This window comes from Numenius arquata, chromosome 15, assembly GCF_964106895.1.
Source record: "Numenius arquata chromosome 15, bNumArq3.hap1.1, whole genome shotgun sequence".
NCBI classification, from domain to species: Eukaryota; Metazoa; Chordata; class Aves; order Charadriiformes; family Scolopacidae; genus Numenius; species Numenius arquata.
Genome location: NC_133590.1, coordinates 17479439 through 17491103, shown reverse-complemented (window position 1 = coordinate 17491103; position 11665 = coordinate 17479439). Strand labels below are relative to the sequence as shown.

At 41.1% G+C, this 11665-nt stretch overlaps 1 protein-coding gene across 1 annotated transcript; it reads right to left on the bottom strand.

Moving 5' to 3' along the window:
- Positions 1-3212: 3212 nt before the first annotated feature.
- Positions 3213-10595, bottom strand: LOC141472098 (vertebrate ancient opsin-like). The gene is made up of 5 exons (XM_074158898.1): positions 10235-10595; positions 8553-8763; positions 7847-7964; positions 4258-4497; positions 3213-3443 (listed from the first exon to the last, which is right to left on the bottom strand). Exons 1-5 carry the CDS (start codon positions 10593-10595, stop codon positions 3213-3215), a joined length of 1161 nt encoding a protein of 386 aa, XP_074014999.1.
- Between the last annotated feature and the right edge of the window lie 1070 nt (positions 10596-11665).

Sequence of the window (11665 nt, the reverse complement as noted above, 5' to 3'; positions counted from 1 at the left end):
TTTCCTCATAAAAACCCCAGGGTTATTTGTCTGTTCTGTGGCTGGAATGTGAGCGCTGCCCTCACACTCCTCTATCAATACCCTGCCTCATGATGTTTTGAGTGCAGTAATTCACAGCCCTATGTCAGACCACACCGCACACAATGGCAATGTGACCCACAGCTAACCTCGCACCGGCTAGTAGTGCATTAAGTGGGTGTGTTTCCATTTTTGTTAGTTGGAGACACTGTCTCTGACTATCTTTACAAACTGGTGTCCTTATTAATTTATAGATACAAACCAAGTTTTCCTTGGTGAAACAGTCTAAAAGGCTCCCCAGTACCACTTCATCTTGGGTGACTTGCATTGAGGATGATACAGCCAATTATCAGATGGTGAATCTATTTTAACTTGCTATTTTCTAAGGTTTTCCATGCATTTTCGCAATGTGTTTTCCTTTGCCATTACTTAAGTTTTGATGCTTTATTTTGTACTACAGAGCTATATTCTACATATCATCACCTTCCCAGGAGATAAAATAATTCTATAGCTTTTAATTAAATACTAACACTTCTGCCAATTCTTCATGATTTAATACATCCAATACCATTAACATGTGATTAACCTAGGTCAACATTTCCTTGAAAGAGAAAATCTGAGTCTTAAATACAAGAACTTTTGCTTTCAAATCATACCTCACTGTTTAAACAGACTAATGAGCACAAAAATATGTACACAATATGTATAAAATATGTATACAATAGTAATTTAATACCTTACCCTTCCCATCTCACAATATTTCCAAAACATTTAAAAGAGCCATACATATCTATTAACTTCTCTGCTCCAGATACCACAGGTAAAGAATATGAATCAGGAAAGGATGTGGCTATCAGAATGAGGTTCATAGTTTGGGTTTAAGCTTGAACACGGCCAAAATTCAAGGCCAAAATTATACTGTAAAAGACAATCACTTCATGAAATTTTGTGAGATGAATACAAAGACAATGGATGTCTTGTAGCCAGTTCTCACACGTCTGTGCAGACATTTGGGAGCTGAATTGTTCTGTACTCCTGCTGGTGTGAGTGCCGCAAGGGGCCACAGGCAGGAGTGGGTGGCCAAGAAGCCATGTGAGCCTGCTAAGGCCACGGTGGCTGCAGGCCACGCTGCCTGTCCCTGTCCCTCCATCCTCGGTGGGAGCTGCAGCATTTCTCCTCTTGAGCCTGAGAATTGTCAAGAAGTCGGCCTCTGCCAGATACCAGGGCTTCAGGACATATTTTGCACCGTGCTTCCCCGATCCCCCACATCCTCATCTGCTGCAGGGATGGTTCTTGACTTCCAATACAGCAAAGCACTGCCCTGGGACCAGGTCTGACCACAGACATCCTCTCATTCCTTCTCAAGGCAATACAGTTTTTCAAAATGTAACAACAGAATAAAAAGAGAAGAAAAATCTGGTAGAAATAAATTATCTTTATTCTGTGTAAAGAAACATTTTTTGACTTAAACCTGAACACTGGATGATTCATTCCATATCGCATTTCTATTGTTAAGGCCTGTACAGTGTGTAGCTGGTGTAGCCTCTCTATACAACTATGGTGCAACATTTGTTTTGACTGGCACTATATTAAAGTGTTATATAGAAATAATGTTTTTCCATACTAAAGCATTTAAATATAGTCAGCTGTTGCCTTTTCCTCTAAAGTGCATTCAGTTAAATATAGATCTTACACAGGATTCAAAATCTGATATGCCAGGCCTTAGCAACACTGCATACGATGTTCACCAAAGGCTGTTTAAAATAGAAGTATGTCTTTATTACACTCATGGACTAGTTTGGTTTTGCATGTGCCTAAATGACATTCTACTAAATCTAAGTACATTGCTGCATGTCATTGTGTGAATTAAATAAATGAGATGGAATACAGCCACGGAAAGCTGGTAATTTCGGTTCTTTTTCACTTTTTACAGAAAGTGTATTTATGTTGCACTCCTCGCTTCTGATATCAAAGGTATAATAACAAGTTAGTGATTTATGGCAGGATCAGTAGCTCAATTAAAATTGGTGAGGATGTGACTTCGGCAGAAAGAGGAATTAAAGGGCTGCAGGGAGAGAGACACAACTGCTCCTCCAAGAACAGCAGCCTGGTGCCACTGGCAGCTGCAGGTTGCCCATGTGCTGGGATGTTGCTGGTGCTTTCTGGAGAGGCAGGCCCTAGCCCAGGAGTGACAACATGCTCCAAGGTAATGTGGCCCAGCACATACATAGTATTTGTATTCTCTAACCACTGATTTCTGAAAATTGTTAAGAAACAGAAATAATAGTTGTCACCTGGAGCATCATGGTCTCAAGACCATGATAGATCTGAGCTCTGCACAATGTAGGCACATACGGGGAAAAACTTCTGTCCCACAAAGCTCAGCTTCACAACTCTAAGATGTGATGCTGGCCCTTTCTCCTGCACAGTTCTACCTTCCTTACCCTACTAACTCTTCTTCTAAAGTTGAGTTAATAGAATAGTTCAGTTGGAAGGGACCTACAATGATCATCTAGTCCAAATTAATTTACTTCAAAAGTTGCCATGAGCGGAGATTTTCCTGACAAAGAGGGAATGCAGAAAGAATATATGAACAGGTCTTGATAGGGCTTATTTTAATAAAATAGCCTGGGAATCCGAATGGCTTGTCCAAGCTGCTGGTGATTTTAGTGGCCCAGATAATGTTCTCATCAAGGATATAAGTGCAGAAGTCTCTGGCTTTCTCTGCTTTTTTTAGTAAAAATACCCAAAAGAATGAAAAAGCACTTAGACCTGTTCCTCCTTGAACCTCTATTGGTTGAAACTGTCAGCTGTGTGCTATATATTTCTTATTTGTCCATTAGCATTTTGAAGCCATGTGTCGCTTCACATTTTTGTCCAGCAGACCAAGGAGCCATCACCAGCGTAAAACTCCCCTCTCCTTGCTGTGTTACAGCGACACAGGGCTGTATTTTCAGGAGCAAGCAGGCTGTGGATTGGGAAGAGGAACACAGTGGAGGACAGGACTCACCTTATGGCTGGGTGTTTGACTGCAACTGCAGAGCCAAGAAACTCTTACATGCACTCAGGAGCCCAGAATCCCAAAAGCCAATGTCCACAGGAGCATCATGTCCCCACTGACAACATTTTTTATATTAAGTGATGGTAACAAGGCAATATGCTGTAGCAATGCATTAATGGTCATATCTCCCACCCTATATGGGACAGATTTCATTTTCTGAAGCTTCCAACTGAGCAAAAGATGGGCAGTTTCTGTGTTCATCTCCGATTTTCCTCTTAGAGATGGTGCTACGTACTGCCATGGTGGACATCTCACTGCCTCTTTTGTCCTGGGTTAGCATCGCTCTCTCTGAAGTCGGGTTCATGTTGGACTCTGCAGTTTCTATAGCACTGCAGCTGAACATCTGAATCAGACACTTCCTGAACTAGAAAGTTGGAAAAAAGGAAAGCAATCAAAACACATAAGGAACTTTAAAATATCTCTATAAAGCAGTCTGTGTCAGGGTACTGTCCACAGGATGTGAGACAAGCAATAGCTTTCTCTGCAGGACTGAATAAATAAATGTATTCATCACTTCTTATTTCACAGTCACTTTACCATTTGTCTTCTTCTCACTTTTGTGCTTATACTCTGCTTGATGCCAGCACTGTTAGTAGCCACATTCATTGCATAAATCTATTCAAGTTTACTATCATGCCTGTTACCACAGTGAACACATTTCACCCTGGTTCACTCCCTTGTTAATTCTTTTTCTCTGCATCCAATCCTCTACCCCATTCCAGAGAAGAAAGGTCCCTGTCCCAAAGGCACGTTAAATGCTTCTACCCTCCCTGTACATGCAGCCGCAAATGCAGCATTTCCCCTGACTCACATTCAAGCTCTTGAAAACTTCCACCCCACCTCAAAATCAACTCACTGGTATTGCATTCCTAAAGGATTACAAAAATGTACTGGGACAGCCTTGAAAACAGAAATATACAGAAAACTGGCTGATGTCCACTAAAGGCTGATTTTCCTTTATGCTATCTAAACCTAATAATTATTCATGTTCATATTTTAATAATGCACAGAGGCTTATGCTATCTTCCAGTAGACAGATACACAGTGATTTTTTTTTTTCAAAATGCTGGATATTGCAATGCTAGTTAACTAACACGTAGGTAGGTAGAAATAATTCACTATAAAGCAAAACAAAAGAAAATAATGAATGTTAAAGACACTTTGAGAGCATACATTACCTGTTTGTTCATAAAGACATAAATAATTGGATTATAAACAGTAGCTGTCTTGGAAAAGAAAGCAGGAATTGCTGCCAGACGAGGATCCAGCTCAATGGAGGGGTACGCAGTGACTAGGATAGAAAAGGCGGCGTATGGCGTCCAGCAGATTAGAAAGGCAATGATCATAACAACCACCATTCTTGTCACTTGTCTTTCAGGTTTCCTGGTAGTTCCCAGCCTGCCTTGTGTATCTGACACCTTTAAAGAAAAGACAGAAGATTCTAGAAAACAAATGACAAGGCTTCCAATCAGTGAATTGAGTTCCCAGGCTAATCATCTGCCAGGCTAGAAGGAAAGACCTGCTCTTCTTGAGTACAACAGCACATAAGGATGCTGTTACTGGACTACAGCATGTCGATGTCACTGCTGAGAGACATGAATTACTGCATACTGCCATTATTAACTTTTCCTTTGCTTAAGTATCTTTATATTTATATTGCCAAAGTAAGGGCAAAAAGTAATTATTAGAGAAATCTCTGTGTAGAAAACTAATTGCAGACCAGCACGACTGCAGCCCATAGACACTCCCAAGCTTCAGCCAAGTCATGAGGAGTGAAGCGATGGCACGGGTTTGCTGTCCAGCCTCACAAAAGTTAATCTAACTCAGGTAACTTCACAGGTGCTGCAGCAGCCCACCCAGGGCAGTGCAGAAATACCTTTAAATTCCATCTGTGAGAAAAGTAAACCTAATGATTTTAGACAAATCAAGATTTGGCCTTTATTTAGAATGCCAAATAACAGAACACAATGACCCTGTCAGAATGAGTGACTGCAGTGACTGATAACAATGTTACCTCTAAAAATGTGAAACAGAAATTAGGGCTACACTTTTGGGTGAAACAACTTGCTGTGCATCACTAACTTCAATGGAGCTACCTTAGCTTACAGAAGCTCTGGGTCTGCACAAAGCCTAAAATTAGACTTCTTGGCTTGCAGGAAAGCAGACTAGAGAACATTTTTTCTCTAGATATTGATGGAAGCAGTATCCCTAAGATACTCCCTGCCAATATATGACATTTCTATAGCATTTTTTCATATTCACTGTACCTACACAGAGAGCAGCCCAGCCTCCCTTCCAGCAGCAGCGCAGTCACCCTGGGGAAGGAGCACAATCTCCGGGACTGTGCTTTTGACTATTTAGTCTTTGTCTCATATCTCTGGCCTTTTTCTCAGCTATGGCTTTTCATGGATGGCAGTGGATTCCTTTCTCTGTAAATCTGAGAACATGAAACTGATACAGAACCAGATACTGGTGCTTTATCTTACAAACAAAAGAATGTTGCCATACTAATTTATCTCCATTGTAAACTGTTAATTAGATGTTTTCCTAAAGATTAATTTCTTTCATTAGTTTTGCAGTTGTAGTGAAAGCTACTATTGGCATTGTAAAGCTGTGGTCACAGTGACTGAGGAATGAGCAGTCTGTACTAGGACAAGACGGTGCTGCTCAGAAATAGTTCCGTGCTGTGGGAGCCATGGGACAGGGCAGTCAAGCTCTGGGAAGAGGGTTGGTTGGGAACATCAAGACCCTAGCTCTGGCACCAGTTCACCGTAGTCAGATTTTAAAAAAATTAGGTTAGTTGTGAGATATAGCCTTATGGCAATTCATTATAAATTCACAGAATATACTGCAGGTGGTTGGAGTTTCTACACCAGACTGTGTTTTAAGCTGTTATAAGTAACAGAGGCCAACTCTGTCAGTCACATCTCTCTGTAAAAGCCAACATAAGCCGAGGGCAAGGACTGGCACAAGCCATGGCGATTTACACTTGTGATGAGGTGCCCTGAGGCTGCCCCAGTGTGTCCAGGCCATGTGGTCTGACAGGTCACTGAGCTGCAAGAGGAGCGTGAAACACAACTGAGAAGTGTGATTTTTTTTAAAAAATATTACTGCTATTCTTTCTGGATAACAGAGAGAGGAGTGAAAAAGACAGCCTAGCAAGATCACACCATAGTGGCTCCGGGTCAACGCTGGGACCTGCTCCATGGCACAGATCAGTCTTCCAGAAGACAAGAAGGTCTTCCAGAAAACAAGAAGACAAGCTTCTGCTGTGACTGATGGTGACATTTTCCTTCATTGCCTCCCTTGTTCCTCATCTCACCTGCTTTGTTTTTAACTTGCCGCCTCTTAAGTGGCTGTTCCCAGAGGAAAGAAATGGTCCTTTTTGTGCACCTCCTGAAGCATCTGAGTAGTAGATTAGCCACTCCTCTGGCAGACCCATAACAGTGCTGGATGCTTGGCAAGTGTCTTGTTTCCTTCACACACATCCTCTGTTGGCTTCGCATCCCTCCCTTTCATGCCAGGCCACCAAGCCACCCCATGTCCCTCCCAGGACAGCCTCCAGGAGGTGGACCTGTCCCATCCCTGCAGATGGATATTCAGAAATCAGAATCATAGTTTTACAAGTTCTCTTAGAATTGTCTGAGTCGGCAGCAATGACTTTTCAATCATCTCCATATCCTGTAATTCATGTCTCCCACCAGCAGACACTGTGCTACCCCACCAAAGTGCTGCCAACAGCAACATGTCTGTGCTGCAGTTCACATTCCACCCGAGAAACTCCTTGTGCTTAATACTGAAATCAACCTCTCACAGCCATTTAACCTTCTCTCCCCTAAATGGATCCGGGAGGAAATCAAGAAAAATCCATTTAGAGGAACCATGATGTCACCTGAAGTATGCATGTGCCAATCTGTATTTTCTAATGAATAAATAAAATATTTTTGCATTTCCCATCTATTTTGTTTTACTTGTTGAAAATGACACTGAGAATAAATACATGCATTTAACTATCCAAAATACTTTCAAAACATCAATAAATTGAAGAAATTTACTGAATTTGTTACTGAAGCAGTAAGACAAGGCAGCTTTACAGTAAATAGAAATACAATATTGTCCCAAAATATTGTCCCCAAATCCTGTCCCAAATATGAATTTTCCTATTCTATTGTTTCTATTTCACTTTTCACAGATTCTCTTTTGGATCAGATCCACAACATAATCATTAAATAAAATTCAAAAGCATTTCTCAGGTCTTTTAAATGTTCCTTAACAATCTAATATTTTTTACTAAACAGCATTACATTATTTATAAATGCTACACCTTATTCTGCATATAAGTATTATAGCGTATTAGCCAGCACTCTTAAAATTTACAAATGCAATCATTTTAAGGTAAATTCTGATTAACCTGGTTTGAGTCTTAAGAAGCATCACTGAATTGAAGTACAATTGCAAACAAACCAATACTGGATCATTCAATTTCTTTAGTTATGAGCAAGAGATTCTGTCGTTTATATGATGTTTGGCTCATGGGAGGTACTGGTAAGTGATGCAAACTGCACACTTTGAAAAATCATTTCTAACCATAGCACGAATTCCTATGTGTAAGGATAACTGTATAACAAGGGATGATAACTGAGTGCACTTACTGCCTGGAAATCTGATCTGCTTACGTCTGGTCTTTATAGAAAATCAATCACAAAAATTCCAAATGTTAGCATATGTACACATTTTAAAAGTTTACTTTTAAGTGCTTCTTCTTACCTTTCTTAGCTTTTGCATCAGTTTTCCATAGGATACCAAAATCAGCAATAAAGGCACTATAAAACAGGTGGTGAAGAAAGCAATAATGTACGTATGGTCAGTATAAGCCCCTGAGTACCTGTATAAAACACAAAATATGTTGTGTATGTATTACTAATATGTGTTATTATTTTCTCAAAGTATTCATTATGTTCTTCAAAGCTGTCTCTAGTATTTTTGCCAACTGCTTTTATTCAAACTGCCTCTTTACAGCTCTGTCAGCAGATGGAGCCCTGGGCCACCTCCCTGGCTGTGGGCAAGGACAGGATCCTGTGACCACAGGGACAGTATCACGGAACTGTGGGACAGTTCAGGTGGGAAGGTACATGTAGTCCAACCTTCTCATCAAAGGGGAGTCAGCTACAGGGCCAGACCAGGTTGCTTAGTGCCTTGTCCAGTTTTCTGAAAAATCTTTGTCCTCTTTGAATTCTGACAAAAAGCACAAGGTATAGGATGATTATTTTCATTAGAGATGAAATCTCCCATTATAATTATTCTTTTTTTTTATGCTCAAGGCAAATTTTGCTCAGTTTTGTTACAACTTCCTTTACATCCATTTTTGCAGAGAGGTACATCGTCTTTAAGCCTTTCCTTTAAATTCTTGCCCCTGAGATGTCCTGAGCTGCAAGTTTCATTTCTTTAGCATACTCTGCAAGAGTGGCCTTACCAGTTAGGCTCACAAGTAGTTCCAATCTTACTGGTGGTGTAACTGCTCCAGCCCATTGTTGGTGGGATTGTCCAAATGAAGGAAAAAGTCCATACAAAGGCAATCCCTAGGGCTGCGTGCTTCCCCCTCAAGCGCACATTTCCCAAAGGGCGGCAGATCACAATGTATCGCTCAAAAGCCAACAGAGCAAGAGACCAGAGAGCAACGATGCCTATAGGAAGAAGACACAGTCAGCATCAAAAATTGGGTAGATTCACTGAAAAGCAAATACCATGCCACATCACAGAATTTTTTTAGGTTGAAAGGCATCTCTGAAGGTCATCTACTTCCACATACCCCCAGCACAGTCCATACAGCCAGTTGCCCAGGACCAAGTTCAGTTGGGTTTTGAGTATCTCCACAGACTCCACAACCACTCTGGACCACCTGTTCCAGTGTTTGGAACACCCATCACATCAGGCACCTTTTCCATCAACCCAAGTTATGAAAGGATGTACAATTTTGGGTTATTCTAATATTTATTTGTCTAGTTTGTCAGTCTAAGGTATAATGACTACAAAACCAAGCAGCTAATTGGGCCAGACAATGACTTCTTTTTTTCATTTGGTTCTACCCTGAAAAGCAGCAAATTATGTGTAGCTTCCAAATTAACAAATTAAGATATATCTTCAAAATGCTGTCTTTGCAAGAATTGTCATGTATCAGACTGTGATAAAACCCTAACCTACAGACAGCTGCCCGCAACATCAAATTATCAGTTTATTAGGCACATATCACCCGGTTGGCCACTAAAATCTTCAAATAGCCTGATCCTTCTCCATGGGACGTGGCTTACATGCCACAAACAGATTTAGTAGCATCATCCCTCACTTCTGTCTAGCTTAACCAGGCTGAGAGCAACCGTGGGACTCCTTTTCAGGCTGAGGATTGACAAAGTGTTTGATCTGGAGCAGTGACAAGAGCTGGAAGGCTGCTTTTGCTATACAGCTTCACGAACAGGAACAGGGAGGCAGGTGTGAATGTCTGTCTCAAGTAGATGTCCCATCTTAAACTAATTCCCCATTTATTTTGCAGAGCTGTGTTTACACAGGGAACTCTGTGGTGAGGATTTTCCCTTTTAGAATACCTCTAATACTTTTTGTGGAGTTAGTAAAACAAAGCCAAGAAAAAGAGTACAAAAAGGTATAGGTGTATGTGGTGCCTGTTCCAGGTGTGTCACGGTTCCTCAGAGCCACTGAAGGGGAGCTAACAAAGGCATTTCTGTGCCTTGATATCTTCCACAGTTTAAGAGCAGCCACTCATTTTTTTGTGCTCTCTCTTATTTATCCATATATGCACGCACCTAAATACAAACCTTGAAAATAGTAACACATAGTGATTTTTTTCCTGATATTGTTTTACCAAAAACCCACACAACGCTGTTATTTTATTAGCAAACTTTTTCTCATTATATTAAACACATTCAATGATCAGTATACATGAGACAAGCCACTGACATATGACATAGTGATCTATGTTATTCACTCACACATAAGATGCACTGCAGATTATATGTAACTGGGGAAAGAATCAATGAATTCAAAGGCATGCAAAGTGATTTGGGACGCTGTAGGAAAGCTAGTAGAATACATTGAAGGAAGTTGAAGGAAAAGAATACACAACTACAAACAAATCCAGCTTACCAAAAAATGTGACAGCAAATCCTTCCAGTACACAAGCCCAGTATCCCATGTAAAAATAACCTTTTAGATTCGTTAAAAAGCTGATGGTGCCACCAGTCAGTGAGACCAGGAAATCGGCCACAGACAAATTGACTATAACATAATTGACAGGTTGTCTCAATTGCTTGAACTTAAAAGTTACCAGGATTACAGCCAGGTTCTCAGCAAGTGACAGGGAGGTCACCACCAACATGACTGCTGCCAGGAGCCTGAAGTGCCAGGGCTGGATGGAGTCCAAGGGATGGCGGAAGGGATCCCATCTGGCAGGACCAGAGGAACTGGACAACAGCGACTCATTTTCAGGTGCTCCGAATGCATCCATTTTTCCTCTCCCACTAGCAAAAATAGTATTGTATAATACTGGAGTTTCTAATCTGTAAATAATATTCAGGATTAAAAGGAGAAATTTGCTGTCTCCAACAGAAGTGGGAACACACTCTCCAGGTTTCTGCTTTCCGGTAATAGTCCAGGAAACAAAGTTTTGGTCAGAGGAAAGTTTAGTGCTGTGCAGTGAATGTGGAAACAGGGATGAGCGAGAAAATCTCTCAGAGCAACTTCTGCCCCTCTCTGCCAGTAGTCATCTGCTGCAGCCGTGTCTTTATCTGTAATAAAACCCAGCTACAGAAGCTGCAGCTGCAGCTACAGAAGCTGTTCCTCCTTCTGCAGCAGCCAACAGCAGAGCTGAAACATCCCTCAGATCATCCCTGCTCTGGGGGCAGGGAATGAAATATTTGCTTGGAACCCTCCCTGAGCTTTAGCACTGTGAAAATGAAGCTTTCCTTCTGCTAATAGCGAGGGTGGAGAGACCTCCTCCTGCCCTGCGTGGCTGGAGCAGAGCAAGGGGGAGGCTCCCACTGGACTCAATTTCTAGAAAAAGGGCAGCCCTGAGAAGATTAACACTGGGTGACCACAGAAGCCACGAATCGAGCAGTGAGCCTGTGGTATAAATCCCTACCCACATAGGCCAGCTGACAGCCTCAGAACTGAAGCTCCAAGTTAAATAAGTTTTCTATGTTATTCAGTGGAATTTCAGCTTATATCAGAGAGAGTGTAGATGTTATCCCTGATGAAGGCATAATGATTGTAACTGCAGATTTATTACTAAAAACTCAAAGATGCAAAACGACCTTTTAAAGATAGAGTCTGTAAATACATGAAAAGAAATAAAATCATTAAAGCATGACAACAGACAGCAGGAAAATTAATAGCTAGCCATATATTTCTGATAAAAATGACTGGAGGTATCTGAACTCTTTAATAACCATCAGCAGTTAGGGTTACTTGTGTTTGTTTCCCAAGATGAGCAGCTCAGTCATCTCTGCACCCTAATGAGACACAGTAGTGTGAGATATTCCAATACTCCTAACAGGCTGTCACTAATTATTCCACAAA